At 38.8% G+C, this 11,310-nt stretch overlaps 1 protein-coding gene across 2 annotated transcripts in view; it reads left to right on the forward strand.

The window, feature by feature from the left end:
- Positions 1–10,910, forward strand: part of MIA3 (MIA SH3 domain ER export factor 3) — a 50,654-nt gene extending 39,744 nt beyond the window's left edge. The window contains exons 14-29 of one of the 2 annotated variants that reach the window (XM_060754216.2): positions 821–943; positions 1,039–1,141; positions 1,629–1,684; positions 1,954–2,044; positions 3,476–3,614; positions 4,963–5,064; positions 5,143–5,203; positions 5,309–5,344; positions 5,544–5,611; positions 5,775–5,872; positions 5,981–6,112; positions 7,394–7,465; positions 7,564–7,640; positions 7,792–7,863; positions 8,473–8,605; positions 10,034–10,910. In XM_060754216.2, coding sequence (XP_060610199.2) covers positions 821–943; positions 1,039–1,141; positions 1,629–1,684; positions 1,954–2,044; positions 3,476–3,614; positions 4,963–5,064; positions 5,143–5,203; positions 5,309–5,344; positions 5,544–5,611; positions 5,775–5,872; positions 5,981–6,112; positions 7,394–7,465; positions 7,564–7,640; positions 7,792–7,863; positions 8,473–8,605; positions 10,034–10,353 — 1,683 coding nt within the window. In that variant the 3' untranslated portion in view covers positions 10,354–10,910. The remainder of the gene's footprint in view (positions 1–820; positions 944–1,038; positions 1,142–1,628; positions 1,685–1,953; positions 2,045–3,475; positions 3,615–4,962; positions 5,065–5,142; positions 5,204–5,308; positions 5,345–5,543; positions 5,612–5,774; positions 5,873–5,980; positions 6,113–7,393; positions 7,466–7,563; positions 7,641–7,791; positions 7,864–8,472; positions 8,606–10,033) is intronic. The other variant, XM_060754217.2, reaches the window with a different exon arrangement.
- Positions 10,911–11,310: the final 400 nt, after the last annotated feature.

Genomic DNA, 11,310 nt, shown 5'->3' on the forward strand with positions numbered 1-11,310 from the left:
CATGTGCAACAGGTTATCCTACTAATAGCTACATATGGAAAAATGGTGCCAGATCAGAAGGTATTGTGTGCAGTCTGCTCTGAAAAACATGGTACCTTTGGGGGGAGATAAACTAATCATCAGCCTGGTTCAAATTTGTTAATTTGATTATACTGAAGAAAAGGCTATAGTTATTGAGGAATGTTTTGTGATTCTGTAGCTTTCCAACAATGATAGTATAACAGTGGCATGATCCAGAAGATAGAATCTTAAATACAGCCCATCCTTGGCTAGGGATATGATTTTACTCTTACCAAGTGATATGCAAATACTATCAGTTAATTAATCGGTTAATCAATATATTGTCGAAGGTTTTCATGGCTGGAATAACTGGGTTGTTGTGAGTTTTTCGGGCTGTATGGCCATGTTCTAGAAGCATTCCCTCCTGATCATGGCCATGTTCCAAAAACAGGAGAGAATGCTTCTGGAACATGGCAATACAGCCCCAAAAACTTACTTCAATATTATGACTTCAATTTAAGCTGTACATAAACGCTTGTTACATTTATTGTGCATTCGCTTTCCTCACTTCCAGTATTTGAGTGTGTGGACAAATGCTTTTCAAAAATAATAAATGGCAATGATTTGTGTGGGAGGTGGGGTCGGGAGAAGGAAAAAAGCTCCTATCATTATTGAATCAACCAGAAGACTAAGTTAGTAAGTTGTAATTTTTTTAGGTATATTATTTCTCTAACCACTAAAATATAGTTTAAGCTTGATGTTCTGATCTAAGTGTATATCATGCTACTAATAGCAATACCATTGTGTTTTGTGTTTTCAGTTGTTACAAGAAGCAGAAGGCTGGAGCGAGAGGCATGCTGAGCTCAGCGAACAGATAAAATTGTATCAGAAGTCTCAGAAAGACATTGAAGAAGCACTTGCCTATAAGGAAAATGAAATTGAAGTAAGTTCAGTTCCAAAAACTTTCATCTATGTTTGTGACTGAATGACTGTAACAAGTAGTTGTTGATTTCACTTTGTTTTTGGTTACTGTTTTAGGTTTTAACTAACTGCATTATGCAACTGAAGCAGCTTGATGCAGATTCTGAGTCAGAAACCAAGAGGGATGAAGGAAATGATCTAGCCAATGGAGAGATTTCAGGTACTGAGGTCTTGGACAACAGAACAGATTTGTGAATGTGATAACTGCCTAAACACTCAATTTTGGGAATCAAAAAAGTGAAGGGGTCTGCTTGAAACAATAGTGGTAGAAATGATGGAGGGTTTTGATACCTTTGGGCAGGGCCTATGCATCTCAGGACGGAAATGAGAATGTGAAACTCAAGTGCAAATGGGAATATAGACTCCTAATAGCAGGAGTCACTTCATCTTGCCTTATGCGAGATAAATTTTTTGAGTTCTGGGTGACATCCATAATGTGAATAATTCATAAGAGAAATAACTAGTTTGTATTGCTGTTATGAGATTTCTTTTCTTATATTAGTAATTTGTAATAATAATTCCTTTTTTTAATGCTGTTAAAAGTCCTGTGATTTTCACAATTCTAAGAAGTTATCTATAAAGCCTTGATATGTCATTTAAAAAAAATGCTTGAATATTAAAGGGAGCATTTTTTTTCATTCTCCTAGATGCCAGGAATGAAAAGATGAAGAGTCAGATTAAGCAGATGATGGATGTTTCAAGGGTATAACACTTCAATTTATCTAATGTAAGGGTGGGCAGTTACGGAAGGTTCGGGGACTTCAACAGCTCCATTCCCCTGCCCACTGTGGATCATTCTTGCCCACTTATCCAAAAACCCAAAGATATTTTTGAGCTGAACGAAGTGTTTCCCCCAACCTTAAAATGCAAAATTATAGCACCGAGAAGCAAGATGGGGCTTTTACCAGACTGTCTCCAGGCAAATTTTGCCTATAAATTTGTGTCTCATTTGCAGTTTGTTGCCTTTTGCAGGTAAAAACAACATTATCTATCATTGAAGAAGAAAGAGATAATTTGCGCTCCAAACTAAATGATGAAGTATCATCAAGGCATGAATTAGAAGGTGTGTGGCAAACGAATACATTAGAATGACATTTCTGTAAAGAAATCACTGCAGGGGCTTAGAAATTAATCTGGTTTCTGATATTATTTCATTTTACATTGGTGAAAGACTTAAAACGGGCCCAACTGTGTAAATGCTAGAGCTTTTGGAAAGCTGTTGGAACACTTGTACTGTGAAAGGAGGCAATGAATACATGTTCTTTACCATAATTGTATCTGCAGTGTCATCCAGAATTGCTGTCTCAAGTGGCTAGTGACCTTTTACACTCAGTTCTTTCTCTCAGATTGTTTAATATCCCTGTGAAAGGGCTGATAGATTTTGAAATTTGGGAGTTCAGTGTCACCAGTATGCTCTGTTTTATCTTTTTCATTATGTTTTTAATGGTCTTAAGCCTTTTTGTCTTGTACTGTTTATATAGAACTGTTATTTGTGTTTTAACTTTTGTAGAATAAGATATTTGCTGAATTTTGGGTTTAAATTATTGCAAACTGCTTTGGATGCCATGCTAGGATTAAAACACAGTATAAATGTGATAAATAACCCAGACAAAAGATTGATTGGCTGTTTTAAATCAATATTTAATGCGTAATCTTTCCACCCTGCTTTTGGGGCCCAGTCCCCACCCCCACCCCCACCCCCACCCCTTTTGTTGGGGTAAAGTGACTTGAAGGAAGAGAACTCAATAGAAAACAGCAGCAGACATTATCTTGACTCTAGATTCAGCACTCCTGTGACCTCTGTCTGTTACATTTCCACTTCTCATCTTTGAAAGTATCTTTTGACTGTTCATTTTCATATTGTCAAAAGAGCACATGATCCCAAAAAACAGAGACTGCATAATTTTCCAATTCTGTTGTTTTCACTAGTCTTCCAAGGCCCATTATTTTTTTGTATGGTACTTTTTTGGTTCTTTTCTATTGAGTTCTCTTCCTTCAAGTCACTTTACCCCAACAAACATCCCCTCCTCCTTCATTTTGAAGCTTACAGCATCTCCTGGCCTTAATTTGTAGAAAGCTCCTTCAGAGTCCTCTCTCCAACAAACACTTTTCTTTCTCTGCCTTTCTTTTAGTGTTTTTACCACCACCACCCCTCAGTTTCATATCTCAGAGCATCTCTTGGAACCTCATCCCAGTGATTGGCCTGCTCCATTTTACTTTTAGTGCCAGAAAAATCGAAAGCTCTCCCTTCTGTTGCGGAAACTTGTCTGCAAAACGGTTCCCCAAGTGATTCAATGTTATGTTGTTGTTGTTTTTTATCCAGGTCATCTATGAAAACTGTAGCCTTTTGTAAATATTTTTAGGAATCATGCAAACAGTATTGCCTCTAGATGTATTTGATATATTTCCTGAAACTGGTATCAGGGTGTCAGCATTGGTGTAAAAAGCATCTGCTGGCACAAATGAGATGCTATATGGACTTGTTTTATTGCAGAGCAAATCAAGAAGCTGGAGCATGAATCCTGTTCCTTACAGACTGTAAAATCACAGTTGGATAGTGAATGTAAGACCCTGCAACAAAAAGTAGAGATTCTCAATGAACTTTATCAGCAGAAGGAGATGGCACTTCAAAAGTAAGTACTGAAATGTTACACAAAGGTGGTCGAAAACAGGGATAGGAAATGTTGACCAACTTGTTTTTGTAATCCCCTCCAAATCCCTTGCTTTTTCTATAAAAAGAAAATTGACAAGTTTTTGCACCCAACTGCTTAAAAGCTGCCTCTAAATGAAGAAAATCCTCAATCCCTGAAACACCAAAACCTCTAAAAAGGGATTAGACAAAATTGAACATGCCACATTCTAGTGCACTGTTGGTTGGCCTGCCAGAGATGGGGGGATGGAGAATCATTAAAATTGTCAGCACAATGGACTAAACCAAAAAGGATTTAATTAAAGATATTGAATTAATATCTCTTAGAAGAATTGTATGGAAATCAACTTTGGATCTGGGCAGTTTTAAGTTTCGTACACAAATAGAACTAAAGTCGGAAGAGGATGTAGGCACCTATCCAAGCCATGCCTTTGCTGCCTTCTGGTTTCTCGTGACTAGATGTGCTTACAGCTTCTGAACCCAGCTTTGTAAAAGTTCCTGACTGAGAGAGCCTTAAAGGCATATTCAGCCAAATGTACTTACAAAATCCTTCACTAAACAGGATTAGTGAGCATATGAGGATTTGAGGAATTGTGCTTACTTGTATGTCTGCATCTCCTCTCCATATTAGCCATTATTCTACATTATGTTCTGACCAATTTAGACCATGGTAGTACTAGTAGTAATAATGTTGACTTAACATTCAAAGCAAGAGAGAGATCTTTATGTAGAACGTTTAAGGAGACACAAGTAAAGCGATATGTCCCAATATGCTTAGTTGCACTTTTCCTTGAACCATATTTGTAGACATATACTAATTAATAATTAATTATAAATCAAAACAAACATTATTAAAATCCTCTAGGAACAATGAAAGCTACAGGACTACTCAGTCAAGTCAGGAAAATAATTGGAAATACTTTTGAAACAGGGTTTTAAAATGGTCTTGAGAATTCTTTAATTTGATTATATTGCAAATCGCTTTTTGGTGTATGAATTTTCAGTTGCCATGTTGACTTGATTTTTTAATGGGATAATTTTTGGTGGTTTTGAAAAATTAAGGATTCGTTTGGGGGGAAATTACTGAAAAGTGGCCCCCAGTGACTTTGAGGAGCTTCCGGGAGTCCCAAGGATTTCTGTGGGGTGTCATATGTCATTTGTAGGTTGCACTTTGTCCACTCATGTCTTACATTAATAAGTTGAAGGGCGACCCTCTCATACATTTTTCTAAGTTCCTTTATCTCCACCGCTGTTTATATTCTTGCCTGAATTGTCATTGACAACTGACCATTCCATACTGAGCACCTTTGTTTTATTAATTATGCTTCTAGGAAGTTGACACAGGAAGAGTATGAGCGTCAAGAGAAGGAGCAGAAGCTTTCTGCTGCAGATGAAAAAGCAATCCTGGCTGTTGAAGAAGTGAAAGTTTACAAGTAATTATAACATGTGAATAATTAATAGCTTGCATTTTTGGATTGTGAGCAAAATTAATCTTTCAACCTCTTCGACAGACAGAGAATTCAGGAAATGGAAGAAGAATTGCAAAAAACAGAGCGGTCTTATAAAAATCAGGTGTGTTGTTATTCTAAGAGATTATTCCAATAAAAGTAGAAGTGAAATAGGAGGTAGTTTGGAAACTAATATTTATCTTTGTTTTTGTTTCCTCAATGTTTGAAGATCAGTACCCATGAAAAGAAAGCTCATGACAATTGGGTAAGTTTGTAGTTTCTTTTGCACTAGTCCCAATCTAGTATTGGAACATTGTGCTTTATTGTATTAAGTTAGTGTGAGATGTTCTAATATACCAGAGCAAGACAAAATGTTGTTGACAGAGCAGTAGTAGAGTGTTTTATATTTGAATGAATACTTTCCTATCAATTCTTGACCTGTACAGTTTTTTTCCCCCTTATAGCTCATAGCACGTTCCGCAGAGAGGGCACTCGTTGAAGAAAAAAGGGAAGCTGCCAACCTGAGGCAAAAGTAAGCATATTATTTTAATGTGTTTCCAAAAGGGGCAGAATTGTAACTGTCAATAAAAGGCAAATATTTTACGGGTATATCTTTTTATGAGGAAAATTCCTTTAATACTGTATCAAACTAGCTTGATAGAGTTTTGAGCAAAACTGTTAATTTTTTTAACTAGGCTGATTGAGGTGAATCAAAAAATAGCTGCTCTTCAGAGACCAGTAATTGTGAAGCCAACGGCTGGCTGGCCAGACCATCAGGGCCCCCCTCGCAGAGGTAAATGTGCTCATCTTGTGACTCCTGGGGTGAAGTACCAGGCTGGCCTTTTTGAAGAGGAGATAATATTCTACATCAATGGTTGTGCATTATTCCTGTGACTTTCAGGTCCATTAAGTCGAGATGGATCTTTTGGGCCTTCCCCTGTGAGTGGTGGAGCGCCTTCACCCCCGCTGATGATGGAGCCCCCTGGACGACCCCTGTCTGCCAATCCAAGGGATGTATCAAGAGGTGAACTTGGTAAGAAACTGATTTTTCCCTCTTGAAGTCATGCCATTGTAATGTATCTCACTGGGTAACACTTGTACCTTAAGCGTAATTTCTAGTTGCATGACAGCATACCCCTTCCTCCTGTTCTCACTGTATGAGAACAGGAAGAGGGGAAGGAAGCTGTAGAGCGGCAGCTCCCAACTTTTGATTCCCCAAGTGTTTTGGACTTCGACTCCCAGGAATCCTAGCTGTCTTACTAGCTGTTAGGAATTGTGGAAGTTAAAGTAAAAAAAACCTGGAGGACCAAAAGTTGGGAGCCACTGCTGTAAAGGAAAGAGAACCCCATTCCTATGGTGTTTTTCTGTTTAGTGAACAGACTGTTGGATATATTTCATTGGTTTCTTCATAAATTGATATTTGGTGCTGTTCTTCATCTTGCATCACCTATCCTTGTGTCTTGATGTGGCTGCAATGAGATGGGTTTGTTATTTATCATTAACTTGTGTTATCAATACAATATAATAATTGTATGCTATGTATTACATGTAATATTACTAATAATATTGCAGTATAGTGGTATAGTACAATATAGTAATATATAATCCTAATATTGTGTTATGCTAATAAGTAATAATATAATATATTGTATATACATATAATGTAAGCCACTCTGAGTCTCCTTCGGGATGATAAGGGCAGGATATCAATGTCGTAAATAAATAAATACCATCTTCCCAATACAATTAACAATAGCATGATCAGTCAGGGCTGTATGTTTTTTAAAACCTTTACATGATGAAGAAGCTACAGTGATGTAGCTTTTACCTTTGATTTCTCAAATACAGATATCACTGGGATGTGTACTTAATTCTAAGTCTCTCTGGTCCCAATCCAACACCGAAATTGTGTCACTAGACTAAGTAGAAAAAACATTTTTCTCTGTGGCTATACCCTAGAGGAATTTAATTCATCCTTTTCATGTCCCAAAAACAATGGAAGGTATTTGACTTTAAATAAGCATTTGATTCTGTTTTGTGTCTGTAGCTTAATTAAATTTATTGGTTTTTATTGGGTGTGTATTATTTTTAGTGCTGCTTTTCACCTAGTAACTGAGTTTTAATTATCGATTATATAGTACCTGTTTTTCTGTTTTGTAAGCCACTTCGAGCAACTCTTTTTGAAAGGAAAATCAGGGTATATATATTTATTTGTGGATGGATATATGTACAAATAAACGAGGGCATGGTCCCTGTCTATAAACTGCACTGCAAAAATAATTGCTTACCAGTGTTTACATTCAATCCTCTTCAGGTGCTGCTATGGTCGATGGCCCTCCCGTCCCAAGAAGGCATCCTGAACTCTCTGGGAGAATGTCTGCTCCAGGTGAGGAGGGACCAGAGGCTGCAGCTATTCAACCGTAAGAAGGTGCAAGCACTTTCAAAAGCAGTATAAAACATGCTTTGTTTCTCTCCTATTTCTAGATCTTGGTCCTGCTGTAGCAGCCCTAGTTAACTGTGGGCCAAGGACGTCCTCTCCTTCTACTGGCCTGGATGGAATGGTAAGTAAGAAGCACTGTGGCCTTTTTCTTCTGCTAAGGTGCCACTGGGCAGAATCTTTGCTTGTACATTCCATATTACTTTTTACTTATATCTCGTGTTCTGTTTTGTCTATCATGTCATTGCCATTATGTTGCTGGGGGGGAAATAAAGCAAAACCCTCCCAAAGAGTTTGAAGCTCCCTGTGCTTCTGATGCCCAACCTTCATCTGCTGAAGCAACTGCAGTGAGTACCAAACGGCTGGGAGTGGTGCTTCTGCTTCTCCCTGGTTTGAGGGAGATGTGTTAGGAGCATGGTGCTTCCTGTCTCAGCATGAAACGAGTGTTGCAAAGCTTATTTGAAGTTGCACAGTGCACACCTCATTCTCTGGCTTATTTTGTTTCATGCTAATACCTCAACACTGCATTTGGAAAAAGCTTCTTCTGCTGACTTTAGGACAACATAACCAAGTTACTCTGCAAAAAACTCTGTGGTGGTTCCTAACACCTGGGGCTTTTTTTAAAACCTTTGGGTACTTTCTTGTTTTCTGTGTGGTGAAGCTACTTATCTTTTGGATTTCCTTACATTTTAAAGGAATACGCAAACACATATTTTTATACAATGTTTCCAAAGTTTAACAGTTGAAGTTGGTTGGGTTTGTGACACATCTGAAAGATTTTTGAGGACATTACTTGTTTGATGCTTGAAGTTGCAGCATTAAGGTGAAGAAAAATTTCCAGTGTGCCGTGAAAACTCACAGCTAACCAGCACTACATCTCAAAGCACCTTTAGGTCAAAATGTTGGCATATATTCCACAGATATGTCTAGAAAACTAACTTTTCAATCTTGTACAGGTTAACATTGGCCCTAAAGGCCCACCATCCTTCCCAGGGGGTCCTCTGATGGCATCCCCAGGACCTTTGCCACCTCCAGTTCGATTTGGGCCACCACCTCGGGCACCCTATGGGCCTCGGCCTCTTCCTTTAGGTAGGATTGCTGTCTTTTACATCGTGCTAAAAACAATTGGTGAACGATTTTGTGTTTTTCCATTCATCAGAAACCCACTAAAGATCGTTTTTCAAAGAAATTGCCATGTTAGTCTTTTACAGTATAAAAAAGAATAAAAGAGAGAGGGTACTTTATCAAGGTATCTGAAGGCATAGATAACCACTCCGAGTCCCTTCAGGGAGAGGGAGCAGGATATCAATAAAGCCTTACTATTATTTGATACACAACAAGATTGCTACACAGCAAACAAGATCACTATGCTAGCTTTTGTATTATATCACACATCGGACACTTCCCAAGCGTCTAGGATTGTGTGATGTATCAGCGAATAATGCGTGCAGATCTAAGCATGGTGGCCTTTTGCAGTTGACGGATGGTAACTTTGTCAGTGCAGATTGTTATAAAGTACAGGCCAAGGTATTTAGGCACTGTACCCAGTGTGCTGGTCACCACTGGGACCACCTTTACTGGCTTGTGCCAGAGTCTTTGCAGTTCTGTGCCAGTAAACACGTCAAACTACTGTGGGACTTCCGAATTCAGACTGACAGTTTTGAGCACAATACTCCTGACCTCACGATGGTGGAAAAAACAAAGTGTGGATCGCTGATGTTGCAATCCCAGGTGACAGCAGAGTCTTTTCAGTTCGATCTTGAAATCCTTGGTATCATGTAAGCTTTTCCAGTTGCTCCTAGTCAATTCTGCTGTCTCTTGGGATTGGCACATTGAGGATCTACACTTTGTTTTTCTCCATGATCATAAGATCAAGAGTTTTGTGCGCCAAAACTCTGTTAGTGAATCTGGAAGTCCCAGAGTAGTTTGACGTGTTCATTTTGTGTAACATTTTCAGGATTGTGATCCCACCAGTTTTTTGTCGCAGGCAGATGATATTTGTGGCACAAGTTCCAGTGGATCATCTGAGCAACAATATTATGCCTCTGCTTGGATTTATTAATTATTATTATTATTACTGATATCCAAAGAAGTTCATGCTAAAATAGTTTAATCAGACTTAAAATTGCTGCTGGATACCCATTGACACTTTTCCACCCCCCTTTGTATGCATTAAAGTTCCTGCAGAATTTTAAAGGCTTGCACAATGAGCGATCTAGGCTTCTTTGAATAGTTGGCTGATTTATTCCAGCTAAATATAACTTGAGTAAATATGATAGCTTTCCAACAACAGGAAAATACTATTTATAGCTAGGAAGTGACAAGAGGACACAGTCATTTCATTCCCTGGCAGTGAAACCTTATTATTTCTTGGTTTTTGACATTTATCTGTAGGCATGAAAACTTGTTGATAACTATGTGTCCAATGCTTTTTGATATGTTTCTGCTAAGTGGTGAGGAATGATAACTTGTTTTAAAGAGGAATCACTTCACTGCTCTTCTTGCTTTTCCCTCCAGTGCGTGGTGGTCCTCCGCCACCTCTTCCAAGAGACTATCCGCCCGGCCCTCCCTTTGGAATGAGAGACTTCCCACCTGGCCCCATTCCACCTCCTGAACAGAGGGGATACCTCCGTGGCCCACCTCCTTTCCGGCCTCCGCCCCAAAGAGATTTCCCTCCAGGTCCACGGCTACCTCCACAAGGATTAAGGGACTACCCCCCTTCCTCTGCCAGAGACTTGCTGCCTTCAGGCCCCAGCGACTACCAAGGGGGCCCTCCTTGTCCCCCGTCTCCAGCCAGCTCTCGGGACTCAGCACATCCTCCTGAACAGAAACCATGACTTTGGATTTCTGAACTGATCTCTACCACGTTTCATGTGGTGAGAATTTCAATGGCTTCAGTAGGACCAGTTGGTTTCTCCATAGACTTGGTTTCAGTGTAGCTATTCTTTCTTTTCTTTTCTTTTTTTTTTTTTTTGCAGAAATAATTTCTCTAGCAATGCGCATTTTGATCACTTTTAAAATCAGGACTTGTTCATCCTCTTGGGATGCAAGTATAATTCTTCTGTGATGACTCTGAAGCCTGCTTCAACTGCTGTGGCCGACCCACAGCTCTCAACGTGCAATATACGAAAGTACCTGTGTGGTTAGTTTTTAATTAATGTAGCCTTATGTAACCAGTTGGTGAATGACTTCAAAATTATAATCTGAACATTTCCTGTGGAAATACCTTTGGTAAGAAATGCTACCCTTTGCATATAGCCTACAGTGACTGTAGACAAGTGGTTTACATAAGGGTTCTAATGCAAATCTTTAAAAATCATCTGGTGGGAAAGACCAGAGGCAGACTACACTGTACTCGAAGGACACATCTACTAATAAAGAGAGTAAAATCCTTTTTTTTTTTTTTTTGCTACTTTTGAAGAACACATTTTGTCTTGTAAGTGACTTAGTGGGTTTTTATGAAAAGCACAAAAACCTTTGCATGGGGAATCCTAAAGCAACACACACAATGAAACCTTGTCTGCATAATGAAATGCAGCTTGAAAATTGCAGAATCAAAAATCACAGTCCAAAATTGTTCCATTTTATACTAAATCATTTGGTAAATATTGGTAATTATATTATAATAGCAAATTGTATTAGTCTAAAGGCCAAAGAATGCAATCCCCTGGTCAGTTTTTTGGAAGCAGGGGTACAAATGACTTCTCTGGTCCCTGGGATGGAGAAGAACTTTTCTCCAAATCTTGCACTCTCTCCGTATAAATCTGTCCCCAGCCTACGTGTAATCGGTCAAT

Source organism: Anolis sagrei, chromosome 1 (genome assembly GCF_037176765.1).
Source record: "Anolis sagrei isolate rAnoSag1 chromosome 1, rAnoSag1.mat, whole genome shotgun sequence".
Lineage (NCBI taxonomy): Eukaryota > Metazoa > Chordata > Lepidosauria > Squamata > Dactyloidae > Anolis > Anolis sagrei.